General features: G+C 43.3%; 2 protein-coding genes across 2 annotated transcripts in view; one reads left to right on the top strand and one right to left on the bottom strand.

Annotated features, from left to right (window-relative positions):
- PALB2 (partner and localizer of BRCA2) overlaps positions 1-2,418 on the bottom strand; it is a 26,119-nt gene extending 23,701 nt beyond the window's left edge. The window contains exons 1-3 of the mRNA XM_032396292.1: positions 2,227-2,418; positions 436-495; positions 195-297 (exon numbers count right to left, since the gene is read on the bottom strand). Of these exons, the coding sequence (XP_032252183.1) occupies positions 195-297; positions 436-495; positions 2,227-2,274 (211 nt within the window). The 5' untranslated portion in view covers positions 2,275-2,418. The remainder of the gene's footprint in view (positions 1-194; positions 298-435; positions 496-2,226) is intronic.
- A 129-nt stretch (positions 2,419-2,547) lies between these two features.
- On the top strand, positions 2,548-22,743 carry DCTN5 (dynactin subunit 5). Its single transcript, XM_032396284.1, has 6 exons — positions 2,548-2,707; positions 3,398-3,466; positions 9,881-9,999; positions 13,010-13,121; positions 16,899-17,001; positions 20,069-22,743. Exons 1-6 carry the CDS (start codon positions 2,660-2,662, stop codon positions 20,164-20,166), a joined length of 549 nt encoding a protein of 182 aa, XP_032252175.1. The 5' UTR covers positions 2,548-2,659; the 3' UTR covers positions 20,167-22,743.
- Positions 22,744-23,529: the final 786 nt, after the last annotated feature.

A 23,529-nucleotide genomic window follows, 5' to 3' on the forward strand; every position in this document is an offset into this window, starting at 1 on the left:
GGGACTCCAGGATCATGACCTGAGCCGAAGGCAGTCGCTTAACCAACTGAGCCACCCAGGCGCCCTACACATACACTTTAAAAAGAGTCTATTGCTTGTTCTATCTTTTGGTTATGGAAAAAAAAAAAAACCACAACCAAATATACCTGGAAAATGAATAATAAAGCAAGCATAAGTAAATGGCCTAGCTTTACCTGAGTGGTTTAGCTGTGGTGAAATTTCCTGCTGGAGCAAGCAGTCATGTTCTTCCACTGTTTTTTTAATAGAATTCTTAACCTTCTCAGCTCTTTGGGCACGCTAGAGAAAACAAAAGCAGCTCAAGGAACGAATTTAAGAAAAAGAAGTATTTTTTTAAAGCTTTATTATTACGAAGAATTGTTTGTATATAGTTCATCCTATACAATACCTCAGTTTGAGAGAATAAGATTCACTCACCTGAAGGCGGGCCAGTGTCTTGCTGTATTCCCTTTTCAAGAATGCTAATTTTTCCTTCAACTGGAAGAAGAAAAACAGCAAACAATACTGAGCAGGTAGAAAGGAAGAGTCAGAGAGAATGGACACAGTGCCTGTCAGGCCCAAGTAAGCAGTGCTTAGCAGGTCCCTCAGCAAAAGACAGAGGGAGTAGCAGGTGCCCACACTACTTTCAGTTCTCACAAAGCACCAAGCTCTCCAACACCTAAGCACCTTTACCTAAACGGTTCCTACCACCTGGAGCGTTTCCTCCCCAGCTCATTTTGCTAAGTCCTACTGATTCCTCAAGCCTCAACTTAGATTTTTATTCCCCCAGGGTAGACTTCTAGGTCCTTCCTGAAATCCAGGTGGGACATTCCACCTCTCCACTGTGCTTCGTTTATCACAATACTTATTATATACTATGCTATTTACTTCTGTTTCCCTCCATCTCACTGTGAGATCCCTTAAGGTGGCCGGAGCTGTCATCCTCAGACACTCGTCCAACAAATGAATCTCTTGTCAGTTAATGGTCCAGGTATCTGTAGTCCCTGGAACAATAACTGATAACCACTCTCAATTACGGTCTCAGATGCTAGAACTAGAGTTGTCAAGCTTACACACAAGTTAGGGATACAGATAATTAACAAGGAAACGAATACACAGACAAGATAATATCACATGGTAATCAATACCCAGATCAACAGGGAGATGTGAGAGTGCCTGAGCCACTTTAGGTAGGGTGGCCAGAGAGGCATTTCTGAGGACTTCCTTTCGAGCCCAGACCCGAAGGAGCAAGGAGCTAGCTTTGGGAAGATTAGAGGGAAAGCAATTTGTCCAAGATCACACAGTTTATCAATGGAATGATCCAAACCCAGGTAGCTGGATTCTACAATCTGTGCTCTTAATCTCTATGCTAGTTTGCTTCTCACAGGGTCCTCTTTATCACCAACCTTATCAACATTTAAGAACTATCTTGTTGACTTGTAAATGACCTATCTCACCCTCCACGGGAAGGTAGGCTTGGATAAGAGGACTGATGAGCTAATGTGAACGAAGAGTCTAGCACAATGCCTGGAACAGCCAGCACAGATACGTTCAGGCTAACATCATAAGCAGGAGCACAAGGTGGCATGGGTAAGGATTGGTCAGAGCAGCACTGCTGTAGAAGCAAAAGCTGGAAACAACCTAAAAGTCTCTCATTAGAGTAATGTCTAATGAAAAGATGGCACTTCCATAATACATAACACTATACAGAACTTTAAAAAGTAAGGTAGCTTAACATGAAGTAACATGGATGAAACCTGGAGAAGTAAAATGGAAGTTGCAAAACCATTCAGCTCATACCATTTGCGAACAAAAAATACACACTACTTTTTGGTGGTTAGGGAATATAACCACAACCTTCCAAATCCCCCACCTCCGTCCACCACACACACATACACGCGCGAAAAGATCTGAAGCATCAAGCTGTTCAGAGATCTACTTAAGGAGCGGGTGGGAGAGCCAAGATTGATAAGAGTGTGTGGGGGTGGGGAGAATGTCAAAGGGGACTTTGGCTTTATCCAGAATTTTACGTTTCGTATTTATGCATCACTGCTGTAAGAAAATCTGTTCTTTAAATGCCTCCACGTGAGCACAGGGCTCTTCATATTTTCATTCCCGGTGCCCGTTGAGTCCAAAGAGCGTAGGTCAGAGATCACTGCCACCCCCGGACGGTAAAATCCTAGGCAAGGAGTCACTTCCGAGTCAGCCCTTCCCGCACACCCAGGGCACCTTTTCCTTCTCCTCACAGCTGAGGGGCTTCCCGGGAGGCTCTTCCATTGGGCTGGCGGCCGAACGGAAGGAGCAGCCGTCGCCGGCCCCGGGCCTGCGCACACGAGGGCTCCGGCTGGCCCTGGGCCCCGGAGGCGCCCAGGAAAGAAACCGGGCGCCCGGGATACCCACGGCGCGCCACCAGCTTGCACATGCGGGAACCGCGCGCCCTCTCCCCCGGCCAATTACATCCACCGCTCGGCCTGCGCACGCGCAGCTGGAGACGGCCGAGTAATAGAGCGGGGCCGCCTAGCGGAGAGCCGAGCTGCGGATAAGAGCGGAGGGCGCCCAGAGCGGAAGTGGAGGAGCGGCCGGAAGTAGCCTGAATCCCAGTCTGACTGACCGGCTGACAGGCTTTGACAGGAACCGGAGCTGCGAGAAGGAGTTGGTGGCCATGGAGTTGGGCGAGCTGCTTTACAACAAGTCCGAGTACATCGAGACGGTGCGCGTGTCTAGACATCTGCCTTCTCTTTTCCGAGCCTGCGTCCCTTTGAGGCTGGTGTCCCCATCCTGTCCCTGCCCCACCCTGGGTCCCTTTGGCGTTTAGTCCGAGATTACCTAGATCACTTAGGGAATGGCCCAGCTTTGTTATTTATTCCTTGCATGGCCAGTTTAGGCTTTTTTACTTATTCCTGATTTCCTAAAGATAAAATGCCTTCCAGAAAGCCGGGCAAGTCTCATCCACCTTAGTATCAATAACAACTCCAGGCTTCGGGCCTTTCGGAAGGTTTTTTTTAAACTAACGTGTCATAATTTATTACTATGTGCTAAAAGACGGTTAGGTCCTTTATAGTGTGTAAATTGATCGAAGTAGGGTAAGTGCTCAGTCCGCGTTGCTATGAATTCTTGCAACTCTGATATCGGTTAAGTCATTATCCTGGATATAGAACTGCAACTTGAATCCCCGTGTCTGATGTTATTAGGCTCTAGACCTACCACATCCAAATTCTGGATCCCTTCTTGGAATCCGTAGTTTCCAAATCCATCCTGCTTTGATATCCTGTACTCATTCCATTGAGGACTTTGCCCCGTTTCAAGTCCTTTCCTCTCCAGTAGCAGCTTTCTTGATGGAAACCTGTAGTCCAGAATCCACTCAGTTTGCTTATCCCCATTTTCTGCTCTTTGCTTTCAGGCATCTGGAAACAAAGTTAGTCGCCAGTCCGTATTGTGTGGAAGTCAGAACATCGTTCTTAATGGCAAGGTAAGGGACCAAGCCAGTTCCAGGATGCATACCTTTGCTTTCTTTCCACTAATTATCACATCGGGAGGGCAGATAATATGTTGCCATGTCTCCCATTTATTGCTGTACATTGAAAAATTCTCTTTTTAATTCTCCAAATTTTATTGAATCCAAAAAAGATTCAATAAAAGGAGGCAACAGAAAACCTTTTCCCCTTTATGCCAGGAATGGTATACCATGGCACCCAGAACTGAAATTATTTTAAAGTATTGTGGTGTGCCCTAAACTACTGGACACAAACATAAATAGGCAACAAAATATTTTAGTGTAGAAGCTGTAAAGTATAGTAGTATAATTAACTGTTTAGTAATAATGATTCAGCATTAACTGAAACTCTTAAAATTAATTTGAGAATGGGGTGGGGGGCGCCTGGGTGGCTCATTCGGTTAAATGTCTGCCTTTGGCTCAAGCCATGATCTCAGGGTCCTGGGATTGAGCCCCAGTCGTGCTCCCTGCTCAGCAGGGAGCCTGCTTCTCCCTCTCTGCCTCTCCCCCTGTTTGTGCACTTTCTCTTTCTGTGTCAAATAAATAAATAAAATCTTAAAAAAAAGAGAGAATTGGAAAAGACACTAAACTATGAAACAGATTTGCAAAATGGAATATGAAAGGCTAAGAATTTGTAGTCTAAATAAATTGAAATAGCAGAGAGATGAGTATAAACTTGGGAATAATATTAGGACATTTCAGAACCAGAGAAAATATCAAGATATATTTGAACTTGACAAACACTGAGCCCATAGTTTTTCCTGCCATTTTTCTTTAAAATGTTACATCTCTAACTTCAAAGGGAAAACAGTCTCACTATAATCAAGCAATCATAAATTTTTTCAGTAGAGACACAATTACTATCTCCATTAGCTCATCATGAGATTTAATAGAAAGAAATATAGTTCAGTAATTAGGTATAATTAGTAATTATAGACACACTGTTCCTGCACAAAATTAGAAAATTCGGTTAACCCTAGTCTGACTCATTAGCAAATGTGTGGAGTTTTGTTTTTTTTTTTAAGATTTTATTTATTTGACAGAGACAAAGCGAGAGAAGGAACACAAGCAGGGGGAGTGGGAGAGGGAGAAGCAGGCCTCCCGCTGAGCAGGGAGCCTGACGCGGGGCTCAATCCCAGGACCCTGAGATCATGACCTGAGCCGAAGGCAGACGCTTAACGACTGAGCCACCCAGGCGCCCCAATGTGTGGAGTTTTTTAGAAATCCCTAAGGTGGGGCGCCTGGGTGGCTCAGTTGGTTAAGCAACTGCCTTCGGCTCAGGTCATGATCCTGGAGTCCCGGGATCGAGTCCCACATCGGGCTCCCTGTTCAGCAGGGGGTCTGCTTCTCCCTCTGCCCTCTTCCGTCTCGTGCTCTCTGTTTCTCATTCTCTCTCTCTCAAATAAATAAAAATTAAAAAAAAAAAAAAAAAAAGAAATCCCTAAGGTGGGCACCTGGGTGGCTCAGTCATTAAGCGTCTGCCTTCGGCTCAGTCATGATCCCAGGGTCCTGGGATTGAGCCCCGCGTCGGGCTCCCAGCTCCACAGGAAGCCTGCTTCTCCCTCTCCCACTCCCCCTGCTTGTATTCCCTCTCTCACTGTGTCTCTCGCTCTCTGTCAAACAAATAAATAAAACCTTAAAAAAAAAAAAAAGAAAAAGAAATCCCTCAGGTAATTTCAAAACATTTTCTGTGATTTTGTAGGGAACATTTCTTTATTAAATTGTGATAAAATATATGTGACAAAATTTGCCACTTTAACTGTTTTTAAGTGTACGATCCATTGGCATTAATTATATTTACAATTGGGGTGCCTGGGTGGCTCATTTGGTTGAGCGTCTTACTCTTGATCTTGGCTCAAGTCTTCATCTCAGGGTCATGAGTTCAAGCCCCGCATTGGGCTCCACGCTGGGTGTGGAGCCTACTTAAAAAAAAAAATTCTATTTACAACCATTGTGCAATCATCACCACTATCTATTTCTAAAACTTTAATCACCCAGACAGAAGCTCTATACTCATTAAGGAATAACTCCCTGTTTCCTCCCTATCTCCCTACCCGTCTCCCCACCCCTGCCCCCCACACCCCGCCTAGTCACTAATAACCTCAATCCGCTTCCTGTCTCTGTGAATTTGCCTATTCTAGATATATAATATTTGTCCTTTTTTGCCTGGCTTATTTCACTTAGCATAATGTTTTCAAAGTTCATGTATGTTGTAGGATGTAAACTAATACACATATACACGTTTACATCCATGTAAACTATATACGTATATAGTTTAGCTTTACTTGGCTTTCTGTTACTTACTTTTTTTACACTCACTTATAATAACCACAGTAGGAAACACCTATCACACTAAGTACCATTGTTCTCAATTCTGTTTCTAAGATTCACTGTGGTTTGTGCGTTTTCACTGCTATGTACAGTTCCATTTATCCCCTCTCCTACTGGTTATTTTGTTCCCAGTTTTTTGTTTTGTCCCTTTCAGAACTGTGAGATTTCTATTTTCCTAAACCCTTATATCAGGTGTTATAGTGCCTGCAGGGATAGGCAGGGATCAAATGAGTAAGGAAGACTGGGTGCCAACAACAGAGAGTGGTGGGGCCTGGTGAATTGAAGAATACTTGTCCTAGCTAAGCTCAAGCTGATTGTTGCCATGTGGGAATATAGGCCTATATTTTCTCGAAACAAATTGGAAATCTGGATTTTTTTAATGCAAAATGTCCTGCTATTCAAATAATAGCATTAAATTCAAATGATGAAACAAGGTGCATGAGCCAAACAAAACAGGTTTCTGGGCACAGTTCTTAGACCTCCAGCTTCCCACCTCTGCCTCATCTTTTGCCGAGTTCAGTGAACTCTGCTCCACTACCATATTCTTCCCTGTGAGGTCCTTATGTGCACTCACTTTCATTTTAACATCCTGCTGCCTCTCTTTTGAATCTGACTTCTCATCTTCAGCTCCATTCTTTATGAGATAGGAAACCAGGATTTGAGTCCCTCATGCTAAATCTCTTTAACCTCCTGTGATTATCCATTACTTAATGTTTTTCATGTTTGCTTCTTCAAATGGGAGTGTAATTTAGGCTGCCTGAGGGACTTCTGTGGATTTTCTTTATTTCCAGATTAAGATTGCTATCTTTGTTTAAAACACAGTAAAACAAAAACAACCATTACCAAATACTCAGAACTCTTGGTATTCTGCTTTCTTCCAAAGAAAAGGAAGTCATTTTCTCTGATTGTAGATGGAAGCATAAACAGAAAACAATGATTAAAGTAAATGAAGGATTTCAGATGAAAGAGTACGTACTAGAAACAGATATCTCTTTAAACTTGAAGGAGACCATTTTTAAAAACCAAGAGGAGCTATAGTCCTTTATAGTCAGCAGCTGATGAGAAATTGTCTTTTTACTGATAGAGGTTTTATAGACCAAACATATGCAGGTGAGATTGGTAAACTCTTCGAAGTATGAGCCCACTTCTTTTTTAGTAATTTCTCAGAGCCTCGTGTTCAGGTTAGTGACATATCTAAATTCACCTGTATTTGAGGTGTTCCCCATCTACCTCTTCTGTCCTGGGCCCCAGACCTTCATTTCAACTGCCTGTTGGTCATCCAACAGGTACCTCAAATAGCATTTCACAATTGAATTTGTCATCCAGTCCAGTCCCCAGAATCGCTTACCCCATGCTAAACTCTCATCCTAGATTCCCTTTCTCTCTTTCCCCAATATCAAAACAATGACCAAGTCATATAGATTCTCTTCCTTTTTTTCCATTTTTAACATTTTATAGTGGAACATTTATTTTAAAGATTTTATTTATTTGAGAGAGAGAGTGGGCAAGAGAGAGCATGAAGCAGGGAGAGGGCCAGAGGGAGAGGGACAAGCAGACACCCTGCTGAGCAGGGAGCCCGACGCGGGGCTTGATCCCACGACTTCGAGATCATGACCTGAGCCGAAGGCAGACGCTTAACCTACTGAGACACCCAGGTGCCCTTCTAGTGGAACATTTTAAAAGTTATCTTTATTGAGACATAATTTACATACAATGAATTGTACCCATTTTAAGTATGCAGTTTGACAAGTTTTGGTGTGTTTTTTGAAGATTTATTTATTTGAGAGAGAGAGAGCCCAAGCAGGGGGTAGGAGCAGAGGGAGAGGGAGAAGCAGGCTCCCCACTGAGCAGGGAGCTTGATTTGGGGCTCAATCCCAGGACCTTGGGACCATGATCTGAGCTGAGGCAGATGCTTAACCAACTGAGCCATCCAGGCGCCCCTCAGTTTGACAAGTTTTGACTGATGCTTACACCTATGCAACCACAATTAAGATATAAAATATTTCTATCACCCTCATTTCCTTGGACCCCTCTGCTGTCAGTCCTCCTACTACCCTTGGCCCCAGATAACCACTGGGGTAAGACTAATAGAGATTACTTTCGCATTTTCTAGAGTTGCCTGTAATGGGAATCATGTACTCTTTGTTGTCAGCCTTCTTTCACTCAGCATAATGTTTTTGAGATTTATCCATGTTGTGTACATTAGTGGATTAACAATTCATTACTTTTTATAGATGAGCAGTATTGTTATGCAACTTTTAGGACATGTACCAAAGTAGAGAGAACATATAATGAATCTCCATATACTCATTCACCAGCTTCTGCAGTTAGCAATATTCTGACGTCCTTGTTTCATCTCTGTACCTGCCCCACAAACCCATACCTACTTTGACCAGGGGCGGGGCAGGGAGTTGGGGTATTTTAAAGCAAATTGCAAACACTGTATTATTTCACCCATAAATACTTTAATATATATCACTAAGATTTAAAGATTTTAAAAAATGAGTAGAGTACCCTTATCATGATATATTTTTTAAGAAGCCAGTTATTTCCTACTATCATCTAATCCTCAGTCCATGTTCAATCTTTCTAGTATCTTAACGTGTCTTTTTACAGTTGGTTTATTCAAATCAGGATCCAAACAAGGTCAAGTACACATTGCATCTGGTTGATATATCTCTCAGGACTCTTTAAGCCTGTAACAGTTCTTTTCCCCCAGCCTGTTTTTCTCTCCATCCCACTTATATGTTGAAGAAACTGGCTCATTGTTCTGTAGAATTTTCAAATTTTGAATTTGGCCAATTCTATTTCCATGGTTGTTGAATGCAGTCTTTCTGCCCCTCTCCTCCCTCTTAATTAGCAGATCTGGAGGCTTGATCAGATTCCTCTACCTTGTATTTCTCTTTCTTCATGCACAACTATTGTCATAGAGAAGGCCCATTCTCTCATTTTACCTTGATCCACTGTAGTCATCTAAAGTGTCACTTTCCCTCCAGTCTTACCTGCCCTCTCCCTTCACTCTAGACTGCTTTCAGAATAATATTTCTAAAATGAAGATTCAGTGTGTTCTGCTTAAAAAGTTTGATTCCTTATATCCTCTATATCCTCTAGGGAAAAAGCCTAAGCTTCTGTACTCAGTATACATAATGCCTCATAAGCCCTAGGCCCAGCTTACTTGTCCAGCTGTAACCCCAGCCATATGCAATTTTATTTTTTTTACCCCATTTATTCAAAAGACATTTCCAGAATGCCTACTCTTTACCAAGTATGGGACATTAATTCCCCCAAACTTCTGAGTTACATAATTCACCCTGAAGCCCATCCAGGCAATCTTTGGGGCAGTTGGATATCATACCCTAAAGTGTAGCACTTCATCTGAGTCCAGAATTTGGGAGAGGAACCAGGAGCTCAGTAGGCCTACCTCCAGGAGCATGAAGTTGGAGGTAGTCAGTAGTGTTGGGAGATTGGACAAAGGTAGGAGCAGCCTGGATTCTCACTGAGCAAGCAGCCAAGGCTTAAGGGCGGGTAGAATCAAGTGAATCTGAGGTGGTGAGTAAACTAGGTCAACTACAGGCATTCTTAGTAAAGGTCTGTTTATTCAACGAGTCCTATTTATGGGATATTAAGGGCAAAGCTCATGATATGCTGAGAACATTTTCAACTGAGTCAGTGTTGTTTTTTTTTTAAGATTTTATTTATTTATTTATTTGAGAAAGAGAAAGAGAAAAAGAGAGCACAAGCAAGGTGAAGAGCAGAGGGAGAAGCAGACTCCCCGCTGAGCAGGGAACCCAATGCGGGACTCGATCCCAGAACTCGATCCCCGGACTCTGGGATCATGACCCAAAATGAAGGCAGACGCTTAACAACTGAGCCATCTAGGTGCCCCTAACTGAGTCAGTGTTAGGAGGGCAGTTCTCTTTACCTTAAAGTTATCTCTTTTGACAGAACATGTGACTCAGTAGATCATAGCATAACTTCAATCAGTGTCTACTTACCTAGTCTTTTTTGTTGTGTTTTTGGCTATGTTGGTAGCTTTTTAAAATGTGCTTTATTTTGTAGACCATTGTGATGAATGACTGTATTATCCGAGGGGATCTAGCAAATGTAAGAGTTGGACGTCATTGTGTTGTGAAAAGTCGGAGTGTCATAAGGCCACCGTTCAAGAAATTCAGCAAAGGGTATGTAATTTACTTACCTTGTTTCAGTATTGTGCGAGATGCTGCTATGGGTGGTGTATTCCGGGTGTTGAGTTGTGGTGTAAGGAGCAGGTCTGTGCTATTGTTTGGGTCACTGAGGAGGAATTCACTGTAATGAACGCAACTCTGGTGGTGGTTGTCTTAGTCTAGTTGTTGTTTGGTTGCCAGAAACAGAATCCACTTAAATTGGCAAAGGCAGAAGGGGTTCTGATGAAGAGATGCAGGCATATTTAATGGAATATAAGGGTAGGAAAAGGGGCCAGGCCTCATAGGGACTAGAACCTGTAATTGGACAGCTAGCCAGAATCAAGACAACTATGCTGACTATTGCTCTGTCACCGAGATTATGTTGTTTCTTGACGGTCTTTGTCCCTGCATTTCTGCCTCCCTCTCCTCTCTTTCACGTTGGCTTTGTCTTCCCCCTTTTCTCATGGAGCCAACCATGCTGCCTCAGCCCCTTATTTATATCAGTTCTCTATTCAGGCTTCAAAAGATACCAGCCAAAGATTTTAGGTCTTATTTCCAGAAGCTTGGCAGAGGGAATCTGATTGGCTCAGCTGGAGTTAAGTGCCCACCTCTGGTCTAAACAGTTTTGACTCAGAGGGCAGGGGCAAGTCAGGCCCACTGTTTTCTCAGTGGGAGTAAGGATGCTCCAGGGAAGGGCATGGACAGGGCAGGAAAACTGTCCACCATGCCTGATGTGCTGGTATTTTTGTTGTTGTTGTTGTTGTTGTTGTTCTTTTGCCTCTCTCCCTCTTTTCCCTCCTGGCTCCTACCTATGGCACCATCTGCAATACATTGAGTAATTCAACAAGCATTGATTGAGTGCTTTCTTTATGTCAGTCACTTCATTATAAGGTGGGTACGTAAAGATGGATGAAATAACGTTCCTGCCTCAAAGTTCTCAAAAACCTAGTAGTAGAAACACATACAGAGATGGCTACTATAGAATGTGATACTATAATGTGATAGCCACTGTATTGTGACACTCCTATCATAGGGCTGAACTTGGTTAGGGAGGAACAGTAAAGAGAGCAACCAACTCAGACTGTAATACCTGGGAGTAAAGCACACAGGAATCATTCTGCATGTCTCAGAATGAAGTCAGACTCCAGGCTTTCCATCACAGACAGGAATGGGAGCAGGGAATCACTGCAAATCATTCACGTGAAAACATTTGCTCATTAGCTCAGAAGGCTTTTGGGGGGAAACGAGAAATCCTTGTGGTGGGCTTTCGTGGTTCCACACTGTGACAGGTACTCTGCCAGAGTCGTTGGCTCCCCCTTCTGATAGTGGCGTTCCTGTGCTGGCTATGGTCTCGGAAGAGCTCTGAGAATAAATAGGGGGTTTATTGGTGAACAGTAGGATGTGTAAATAGGAATAGTCCACATGAGAAATACAGGAATACAAAAGTGTAAATAGCAACACATGAACAGCAAGTGAGCATGGATTCCTCTGTCCCCCACCCCATGTATCTCAATATAAGAACCAGATAATAATATCAAGTTTGGAATTTTTAATTTAAAATTCAGGTGCTAGGGGCGCCTGGGTGGCTCAGTCGTTAAGCGTCTGCCTTCGGCTCAGGTCACGATCCCAGGGCCCTGGGGTCGAGCCCCGCATCGGGCTCCCTGCTCCACGGGAAGCCCGCTTCTCCCTCGCCCACTCCCCCTGCTTGTGTTCCCTCTCTGGCTGTCTTTCTCTCTGTCAAATAAATAAAACCTTCAAAAAAAAAAAAAAAAATTAAAAAAAAAATAAAATAAAATTCAGGTGCTGACAGTGCTGCTGTAGACTGATAAGATCAGGGAATTCATTGTCACACAAGGGTCCCAGATCAAAAATATGAATAGATTAAGGAAGATTTAAATAAACTATAGGTCCAGGGAGGACAGGTATCATCTCTGACAAAATAGAGCACAGGACTAGATAGAGCCAGTGAGCATCCAGCTACTTTATTTTAGTTCTAGTCCAAATATTTTCCATCCCAAGGTACTGAAGTTACTTGTAGATGTGATCATAGAACCACAGTCAGTGACATTTGAGGAATCATGGAGAATGGCAATGATGTCAGAAGTCTGGAGAAAGCCTACTGACTCCTCCTCCTTCAATTCTTGGCTTAAATGTCACTTTTTTTTTTTTAAGATTATTCATTTGATAGAGCGAGAGGACAGACGAGCATGGGGATGGGCAGAGGGAGAAGGAGAGAGGAAGCAGACTCCCCACTGAGTGCAGAGCCCAACACGAGGCTCGATCCCAGGACCCTGAGATCATGACCTGATCTGAAGTCAGATGCTTAACCAACTGAGCCACCCAGGTGCCCCTTAAATGTCACTTTCAATTAAGCTTTTACCAAACTTCCAATCTAGGTGAAGTCTCCGCTTATAACTTGGTATTTTTTACTTTGTAGTACTTATCGTATTTGTAATTAACTACTTATATAATCATTTGTTTAATCTCTCTTGATTGCTAGCTCCTCGTGGGCCAGATAGTGTCCTTTTTGCTTGCCATTCTATCTCCAATTTCTAGCATAGAGTCTGGCATACAGTAGGTACTCAGTAAAATCAGTAAAATCAAAAATATACAAATTTTTGGAATGTTGAATGGTAGAAAATATATCCCAGGAACTGATGTCAGTCCCCTACAACATTGTAGGGCAGATTACCGAAAATGTGACCTATGAGCATTTCCAAGGAGGCAGGAATGAGCAAAACACGCATTCATTCGGTGCCAGCCCTTTTAGCTTGGAAGGTCTCGCTGCTTCTGTCTTGCTGTTTCCTTGCACACTGCTTGGTCCAATATTTCTGATTTTGAGCTAGTAATCCCATTCATCTTCAACATTATAGAATTCTCCTAGCCTGAGGATTCCTTCCTTTAAGGAGCAGTCTTATTAAGACGGGATGATGAAGTTGAGAGTACGATCAGCAGTTCTATAAACCTTGACCAAAAGCAAATCACCTTGACATTTTCTTTTGTTCATCTTCTTTTCCTTCTCTAGCGTTGCATTCTTTCCTTTACATATCGGGGACCATGTCTTTATTGAGGAAGATTGTGTGGTCAACGCAGCTCAGATTGGCTCTTACGTTCACGTTGGCAAGAACTGTGTGATTGTGAGTATGGTGTCTTGGCTGGCTAAACGGCCTTACTGCCCCTCCAGCTCCCGTCCCTCACATCAGTGGGCCTCTGCTTCTGTGGCCAAGGAGGGTAGAAGTAGTTTCTGGTCTACTCGAATTATTACTGGATTTGGAGTTTTCTAGGCATCAGTAATCATGGCTAAACTTTATCTAACCTCTTCTATAAGATGTTAAACTCTTGCCTTTGATTTTTCCATTTGACCCTCATAACCATCCAAGGTGGTAGTTAACTGTTATTATCCCTATTTGCAGACAACAAGCCTGAAGACCTTAGAAAGTAGGGGATTTGACAGAGCTATGAAGTGGTAGAGCTGGGATTTGAACCCAGGCTTAATGAATAGCCATGCCTGCTCTATGGCCTACCTGTTGCTTTACCTCCAGGATCGTACAGTCTAGTGGGGACAAGGGATATGACATTAGGGGAACTCCCAAGTAGTTCAGGGTGATGGGCATGTGGGGTACAAGTGGGCCCTTGCTCAGTAGACATGTGGGATCCTGGTCCACAGGAGCCTTGGCATCTACTTGTTTCATCTGGCCAAGGCTTTACGAAGTTGGATTTCTCAGTATTCATAGATGAAGAGCTTGATTTCAGTTGGGATTTATGAGAACATCCTGGGTGAGAATGCTAATGACCAGAGTTGAACTGCCTTAAGAGTTAGGGAAAATGTTTCCTATATTTTTTTTTTAAGATTTTATTTATTTATTTGACAGAGAGAGACACACAGCTAGAGAGGGAACACAAGCAGGGGGGAGTGGGAGAGGGAGAAGCAGGCTTCCCGCTGAGCAGGGAGCCTGGTGTGGGACTTGATCCCAGGACCCTGGCATGACCTGAGCCGAAGGCAGACGCTTAACGACTGAGGCACCCAGGCACCCCAGTTTCCTATATTTTAAATTTGTACCCAAATCCTAGCTTCTAGGAAAAGCCAAGGACTTTTCATGTTATTCCCAATAATACAGAGGCAGCTCTCTCTTCTGGATAATACTCAAGTATAAAATACTTGTAGAAACCCTGTGGTCACATTCTGCAAGCCACAAGAGCACAGCAAAGATGGACCGTGCAGTGGAGAGCCACACTGCTATGGAAAACATCCCAATCTGGCCTGTTACTCAGAATTAAGGGAAGTGGTTGTTTTGCCAAATATTCTCCTCCAAAGGAGTCCCTTCATATATATTAGAGACAGAGGGTCTTTCATTTGGCATGATATTGAAGAAACGGGGAAAATTGTGAAATCCATCCTGTCCCCTCATTCTGTGTGACAGAAGTTGGCTTTCTAAGCCACAGCTGGATTTTTCTGACATTTTCTTCCACAAAGTGATGACATGCTCATAGTAGCCTAGTGTGTTAGCCCCGTCCTTTATCCCTGGAGCTAAATGTCTGAAACATTAAAATCCAAATGCTCTTCCCAGTGCATAGGGAGTTCTAGTCTTCTTGTCTTGCTCTGCTTTTTTGTGCCCCTTTCTGATACATCAGTTCAGACATAAGTACCTATTTGCTGAGCCTTTTACAAATTCTCAAGTAATCTCAGGAGAAAGATTATTTTACAACTCGAGAATCTTGGAGCTAGCAGGGACTCTTTTTAGAGTCCAGCTGTCCCCATGACCCACAGATCCTTCCGATAGCATCCATTTGGTGGTCTAACTCCTTTCAGATGTGTGAGAGTATAGTTGCCAGTCAGAGTTGCCCAGATGCCTGCAGGAAAAGCCTCACAGACAATCTTCATAGTCTCTGTTACCGTGCTGTGAGCTTTACATTTATTGTCTCTAATCCTCACAGCGGCCCTGCGGTTTGGTTTTATGTCCTGTTTCTCAAACGAGGAACCCAAGGCTCAGAGACGCTGAATAACTTGTATCTGGAAATACAGGTAGCTGTAATACTGGCAACATGGAGTTCTTGACTCCTCCTGGGAAAGTCCTCCAGGAAAGAATAAAGAAGCGGTTTCAGCTTTTCACCTCCTCATCTATTGCCAATGCACTCATGCCTAAGAAGTACCCGTGTTTTGACTTTTGCTGCTGTTTAATTGATCAGTTTGCCCAGAATGCTCTGGAAGCTGATTAAGCATCATTTACCTGAGTGGGCAGAATGGCTAAGGAGTGGACACAGCAGGTGCCTCCAGGCTGTGTGGTGGCCGGTGGTACACAGCGGAAGTTTTATTCTCACTGCTCTTCTTTTCCAGGGCCCTTTGTCTACAGATCCCTCTGTGTGAATGTGTCATGCCTCATGCAGCACATTCTGCTTCTTTCCACCCAGTGCCCTATGCGCTTAGTCAGAATTATTAGGAGCATAGGTGTCATAGGACGTCTTTGGGTTAATTTGGGAGTCACCCGGGGAGCTGGCCAGCTGCTGTATTTTGGGAATTGCCACTAGCAGGTAATTCATGGGAGAGAACTTTCCAAGAATGAATGGAGAGCTGCAGTGATAACTTGTTTCTGAGCTACAGATAGTGCCAGGTGTTGCCAAGGCTGTTATCCACCTCGCCAGAGACAGCTTAGTAGTCACTTACAAAATGCAGACCTTCAAGGTATAAGCTCTCTAAAGAATTCATTTAGCAATCTACCTGGAAATTCCTGGAAATACTTATGATTTGGGTATTTATTAATAATTGGGAAATTTTTAATACAACCAAATCAAAGTATCTTTCATATTCTTCGGTAAAATCTGAGATCTAGACAGGTTAGCATTGTCCTGATGTTGTTAGGGATTCCACATTGTCAGTCAAGTATGTTTTATCAGATCCTCTGACCAGGACACAAGTGAACTCACAGGCCCTGGTGATGTAAATGCAGTCGGTGAAGACCAAAACTTTCACTTACTCAGCAGGTAGTCTGAGGCACAACTTTAATCTGTATGTAGAAGAAGCCTCCCCTTTCCTTTAACCCAGGAAACAGATGGATCTACCAGACCTTATTTCTTGTCCTCAAAATGCTGTGGGTGATGCAGAATTCAAAAGTGGCAACAGTGGATAAAGTCAAGCATAAGGCTTGGCCTAAACTTTCAAAACGAACATATTGGCTAATATGAACCAAGAGTACAAAAGTAGACCCTAATTCTATGCACAGGTGGCTCCAGGGGTTCAATTGATGTCATGAGAATTAATCTCTTTCTCTTTCCTGCTTTCCTCTGGGAGGCTGTCAGGCAGGTTCTTCCCTCTTGGAAACAAGACAGCTGGTCTAAATGTCTGTCCTGTCCTCTAGAAACCCCACTGGAAAGAGCTTCCTTTCCCAGTAGTCCCAGCAGAAGCCTTGATGTTGTGATTCATCAGACTGATTTGGCTCATTCCATAGAACAGTCCTTGTGGCCAGGCTTGGGGTTTGGGGTTAGGATAGGGGACTGTCATGGGCAGAGGGGTGTTACCAAGGACAATACAGGTTCTGTTACCAGAAGAAAGGGGATCAAATGTTGGACAAGCAAAAAAGTAGATGTCCACTAAATTTAAGAAAAAAGACAGAAAATTCTACAACTCTTGGGAGACTGAATTTCTGTAATACCTAAGATAACCTGAACTGTCCCTAGCATACAATTCCTTCCCCAAGTTCATGTACACACACTCGCACACACACACACACTCGTACCCCTACCTCCTCCTGCTTGTCACCTGAAGTAGGGAATTGTGGCCAAACCTCTTGTCATTGGCCCTGTCTATTATATGATATCATGAATGGAGAATATATAAAATAGCATTCCATGCAGCAGACAGGCAACTTTTACTCGAGCAATTCCTGCTGTATTTCCTGGTGACAAGATTTTAATTTCAGGGGCGCCGATGTGTGCTGAAAGATTGCTGCAAAATTCTTGACAACACAGTACTACCCCCAGAAACTGTGGTGCCACCGTTCACCGTCTTCTCAGGCTGCCCAGGTAAGCTTGGTGTTGATTATGAAAGCTCAATCTCATTTTCCTTCACAAAAGTAATGCATGCAGTTTTTGTCTCTGACAATGTATTGATCTAGCTAATTTAAAAATTCTCCTGCTACAGATTACCTAGAAATGCTATCTAAAAATATAACCAGTATCTTTTTAAATGCACAATTGAGTTCACAAGGCAATTTCAAGAGTCAGAAACAAAGAGGAGACTAAACCCACACTATAAGCATGGTTAGGTTTATGCATCTTCATAATAAGTAGAGTGGTTTAGGGTTTGATACTTCTGTGGGGATGAGAGAGAAAGCCTTATATGGCAGAGAGATCCTCTTGAAGGGTGGTCTCTCAATAAAAGTTGATCTAGAGTCAACCTGCCACCAGCACAGGGAAAGTACAAAGAAGCAAGACTCTCTTGGTCTGGGCTCTGGGTGGAAAAAGAAAAAGTCTCTCCAGAGAATTCTAACAATGCCTTCATGTTGGTTGGGATTTTGAACTTACACTTCCCACACTGCCCAGGAATGCCCAAACTGAAAAGTTGGCATAAAACATGGTCTAAGGCCAACAATAGCTCTAGAACACCTAAGGGAAGCAAATATATCCCCTCTCGACCTTGGCTAATGGAATGCCCTTAGGTAAAGCCCTCGTGAGCTCAGAGTTCCCAGTGGCCAAACATGTGAGCAAACAAAAGTGATACATGCTCCTCCTAGAAAACTTGGAAAACACAGAAAAACAGAAGGAAGAAGAAAACCTCATGTCTCCCACCCCCACTCCAAGGCAGTCTCTTTTCTTCTCTATGTGGTTTTATGTGGTTGAACTCATGCAACATGGACAGAGGCACACCAGAGATTCACAGATGGAAGATGCTATTTATAGCGAGAGATTTGGCAATATATGAGACGTACCCCTGGGTGGTTTAGTTACTTTTCCAATTAAAAAACTCATCACTCAGATCATTGACTGTGGATTTCAAAGATGTAGAAAATCATCCATTCAGATTCTTTGGGGAGGAAATGGGCTGTTCTGCTGTTTCAGAAGAGCTGAAACAGCTTTTGCTCTTGCAAAGGAGGAAGAGCCTTGCTGAGTGAGATTCTCCCTATATTAGGTTCCCACTGCGAGAAAGTATCATCATTCTTAGCAAGTGCAGATCCGAACAGCCCCAGCAGTCATTTTAGGTTGATTGTCAGACAGGTATCTGATCTGCAGTGAGAAGTATATTGCCAGAGAAATATCTTAACCTCTTTTAACTTATTCAGGGTCCTTAGAACTAACTGTGGTCTTTGGGCATCGATGGCCGAGGCAGGGAGGCACTACTTGGTATTTGAAATCCAAATAAGTGCTGTGTTTGGAGGTTCTGATGGAGAATTCAAGCTGCCTGAGACCTTAGAGATAATTGTGTAGATGGGGAAACAGGCCTAGAGAGATTGGGTTGTCCACAGGGTCAGAGCTGGTTCGTGGGAAAGCCTTGACTAGCTCTTAAGACCCCTTATTTAGAGTCCAGTACTTTCTGCACTGTGACAAGATACTTCCCATGTTCGTTTTTAGTAGTTTCACAAACAAATGCTAACCATCTAGATAATGCTGTTGGTAATCTTCATCCTTAGTAAAGAGGCCTAAGGTTGTAGGACAACTGGCACATTTTTGGAGGGCTCCTCTGCATGTCACTGAGTAGTGGAACAAATGAAAGGCAAACCATCCCGAAAGAACCTGGGTCAGGAACCAAAAAGCCAAAACTGCCTGTAGGAGTCAGACAGACGTGATTGAAGTGACAGCCTATCATGGCTGGCCAAGAGTACAGACCTAACATTCTAAGAACTTCTGATAGTTCATGAGGAGCTAAAAATCTGAATATCTACGTGGGATCTCTGAATTTTTGAGTGTTGGCTGCTAACTTTTTAAAAAGATTAAATACCGTGCAGACCAAACATACGTTTGCAAATCTAACATAGGCTGCTCATTTGTAAAAGATGCCTGTGAGAATTTTATATTTTTTAGACCTTTTTTTCTATCCTACCGTTTATTTTCTCTCTGTATATGTGCAAGAGTGTTTGTTTGTTTTGTATGTATATTAATGCACAGGTGTGTGTACCATATCTGTGTATATATGTACTTGTGTGTATTACACAGATATATAAAACTGTTTAGACCTGTATAAATAGATTCACACTTTCTATTCTGTTTGGAAATTTGCTTTCTTAACAGTGTATCTGGGGCATCTTTTCTTGTCAGTATGAAGAGATTCCCCTCATTCCTTTTCATGGTTGCATGGTTTTCATTACGTAAATGTACCGCAGTGTAACTGATCCATTCCCTGGTATAATGGACCATTAGACGTTGTACCTGGTTTTTCACTATTAGAAACTTTGCTGCATTAATATTCTTGTACATATATTGATCAGTTGGGCAAGGATATTTGTAGGATAAATTCTTAGAAGTTGGATTGTCAGGTCACAGGGTATGAACTTTTAAAAGTTTTGCTAGATTTTCCAAAATTGCTCTTCCAAATGGTTGTATGAATGTACACTTCTGCCCATAGTGTATGAGAGTGCCTCTTTCCCAGAAATCCTTAAATACAACTTTTTGTCTTTTGATAGGATGTTTCTGTTCTACTCCCATCCATGATTTGTCTGTATGTAGCAGGTTTGGGGATTGGATTCAGTTTCATTGTATGAACAACAGAACAGTTTCTTACCTCAAAGGGTGCTCACCTGGGCTTGCCCAGCAGGTGTCATACGAGAATCCAGGGGATGGACTAATCCTTGTCTGGAACAACGTCCCATGTAGTCGGAGATGCCTTAACTCTTCAGATCATGCAGTAATGTACGAACCTCTTTTACCTGGAAGATATTTATCCATTCGGGGAATTGTGTTATTTGTCTCCCCACACGCACAAAAATATCATCTTGAAGATACGGTCAGTAGAAATATTCTTCTAGCATTGAAGCTGGAAGACCTAGAATTCAGATGCTCATGAGTAAAGAAAAGGGCCCTGTAGTGGTTTAAATCGAAATCAGAGCTGCTGGCCTCCCCCAGCTCTAGTTGGTTGACCAGGTCTTTCTTTCCCCAGGACTGTTTTCAGGGGAGCTCCCAGAATGTACCCAGGAGCTGATGATTGACGTCACCAAGAGCTACTACCAGAAGTTTTTGCCCTTGACACAGGTCTAATGTCTCTGCCTCGTGTCTCAAATTTGCTTGAGCTCTAAGATGAACTTGGGGACAAAGTGAGCCAGCCAGCATCTACAAAGAGCTCTTGTGTCTTTGATACCTTCCACCCTCTTTTTTTGTTTGTCTGGTTTTGTTTAATTCTTTAGAATTTCTCAATCCTTCCAGGTTCTAAGCTCTTAAGACTTTAATAACAGAATGTATGGAGGAGTTGTGTCCAAATGCTGTGCTTAAACCTTATCTATTAACGGCCCCTTCATACCATTATCTGTGGAACACAGAATCATCTGTTCCCAACACACCCACCCCTTGGTCCTGTGGATGACGGGATCCTGCCGAAACAGGCCCGCAGAGCAGAGCACTGTCCCAGCGTGGAGGTTATGAACCTGGTCTACTGCTCATGGCCATTAGCTGCCCACAATGAACACCGCTCACATGGGTTGCTCCCAGCTTTCCTGAGCTAACACATTTGGCCAGTTGCCACAATTGTTCATGGTCTTGGGGGAGAAAGTGTTGGTGACTTTTCAGAGCCCAGATTCCTGTTGGCTACTAAAACTTGAAAGTAGGGGTGGTTAGCATTTCTCTTCTTCCCGAAATGACTTTAAGTGTTATTTTAACCCAGGGTGATTAATAAAAGACTTTCTAGCATTCTATTCTAGGGCCTTTGGCTTTCACTAGAAGGGGGGCCCTCAGCACCCAGATTTTATTTTTGCAAAGACCCCGGTATGAGTCTGCCATGTGGATGGACTAGTCTGGCAGTCACTCCTTGCCTCACAGTATTTGGAGGCAACAGCATATGCCTTATTTCCTTGAAGATATAGCATTTGTGACACTTGTCCTCTTGGCTTAGAGCCATTCATCCACTCTGTATTTGCCATAAACCTCACAGTTCAGACCAAAATATCACTACCTGGACCCAATCACATATATACATGGGGGCCTCTTAAATCATTCTGTGGGCACAGAGCCCCAAGGAGTAAATGAAGTTACCAGTGCTGTTTTTAACCATCTCCTGGGTAATAACACAACCCTGCCTGGTTCTGCTCCGACCTCTTGGTCTAAAAGATTCAGAAGGGAGGGTCTGAGAACCTTGGCTTTGCTTAATGCTCTGATTCTGCTGTGAACAGGGTAAGATGGTTCAACCCTGAAGGTTAGGATCTAGCAGGAGCTGGACGGACTTAATATGTGGTTGTGGGGTTTGTTAAAATGGCTATATGTGATGATTTTCTCTAGGTCAATGTAAAACTGTTTTCCAGTTTTTCTTTTTTTTAATGCATTAAAAGATTGACACGTGAAACAAATCACTTGAAGGTGATCCCTCTCCCCCTCTGTGACGGCTGCCTCACTTCCTCGGCCACTTCCCTGCACGCCTGGTGCCCTGCTACAGACTTTACATTCACTAGTCTGCTTATGGCTCACACCAACCCAGTAAGGGGGATGTTATTCCTATTTTACAGATGAGAAAAAACTCAAAGATCTTAGATAACTTGGTCCAGTCCCTACAGTGACAAAGTGGCTGACCCAGGAGTCACACCCATGTCTGTCTGGCAGCATAGCCGTGCAATTCAGCTCTGCCCTGGTCAGATGAGGCTGGGCTTACCCTTGGAGCACATCTGCTATGCGCCCTGTCTGATACCAGTAGTCTGTGATGGTTGCAGGGTTTTTGTTTTGTTTTGTTTTTTGGGGTGGTTTTTTTTTTTTTTTTGGTCATTTCCTGGCATCTCCCCCAGCTCCCTTTTCCTTTTGTGCCACCATAAAGGCAAATCTTGGAATTGACAGAGCTTTGATGTTGTCTAAGCTAATCTCCCATTACCTAGTGAGATCTTGCAGGGCACGTCTAACAGATTACCATCCAGCCTGTGTTTGAATACCTCTAAAAGGAAGCTAGCTGACTGCCATGCAACTGACTGTCCATTTTCTTTTTCAATTTATCCTTCCCAGCTTCATTGAGATGTAATTGACATATCATTTTTTTGACTGCCCATTTTGTTGTGAACAATGAAAATTAAGAGAAAGTGGGATTGTTTAAAGCCTCTTAAACATGATTTTAAAAGCCTTAAGTAACTCAAGTACATGATTGCAAAAATCCAATCCAGTTAGTAAAGAGGAGACATATAGTGAAGTAGAAATTCCCGATCCCAGAATCCCAGTTCCACGTTCTATTTCCCAGAGGCAGCTACTCTGAACAGTTTTGGGTCTATCCTACCAGAGACAGTCTGCATGCACAAGCAGATAGATATGTATACCTTAGCCTCTGTATGCATACAATTGTGAGCACACGGTAGATGTGCTCTTCTCATCTTGCTGCTTTTACTTAACAATATGCCTTAGAGATTGTTCCATATTTGGCACATAGAGGTGACAAAAATAGCAATCGCTGATACTTATAAGGTGTTTACCATGTACCTGGTACTCTTCTGAGTTCTGTACATTTATTAATTTTTTAATACAACCACCATGAGGTAGGTACAGTTACTCTCCTCAAGAAACAGGACGTTAAGTAAAGTGCCCAGGGGCGCCTGGGTGGCTCAGTCGTTGGGCGTCTGCCTTCGGCTCAGGTCATGATCCCGGCGTCCTGGGATCGAGCCCCACATCGGGCTCTCTGCTCCGCGGGAAGCCTGCTTCTCCTTCTCCCACTCCCCCTGCTTGTGTTCCCTCTCTCGCTGTGTCTCTCTCTGTCAAATAAATAAATAAAATCTTTAAAAAAAAAAAAAGTAAAGTGCCCAAATTTATACACCTAATATGACAGTGAGTCAAAGCATTCTGGTTCTAGAGCTCATACTCTTAAAGATTTTATTTTATTTTATTTTATTTTAGAGAGAAAGAGAGCACGAGAGGGGGGAGGGGCAGAGGGAGAGGAAGAAGCAGACTCTCCACTGAGCAGGGAGCCTGACTGGAGGCTTGGTCCCAATCCCAGGACCCCAGGATCATGACCTGACCCGAGGGCAGACGCTTAACTGACTGAGCCACCTGGGCGCCCCTACGGCCCGTACTTATAATCACCATGCTGGAATTCCTCCCTGCTATAATACGTTTCATTGCCACAAATTGTATCATCTGGCCAACCCTCGCTGTGCAGAAAACTTAGAAAGTATTTTGCTTTTTCAGGCAGGCAAGGGAAAGGGAGTTGGGAGCGGTTATTGGATGAATCATCCAACAGTGTCTGCCACAGACAGGAAGCCCAGTGTCCCCTCTGAGAAGACTATCTCCTTGCAATGAGCCCTGTTGTCTTGTAGCTGCAGTTGTGGTTTAAGAAGCTAAACGGGAGCAGGTTTCATGGGAGAATTGTCTTGCTTGCACTCAAGAAATAGTGTCATAAAATTCCGTACCATATGGTTGGCACTCTATAGAGGAATCTGCAAGCTG

This window comes from Phoca vitulina, unplaced genomic scaffold (assembly GCF_004348235.1).
Source record: "Phoca vitulina isolate PV1807 unplaced genomic scaffold, GSC_HSeal_1.0 scaffold90, whole genome shotgun sequence".
In the NCBI taxonomy this organism is placed as follows: domain Eukaryota; kingdom Metazoa; phylum Chordata; class Mammalia; order Carnivora; family Phocidae; genus Phoca; species Phoca vitulina.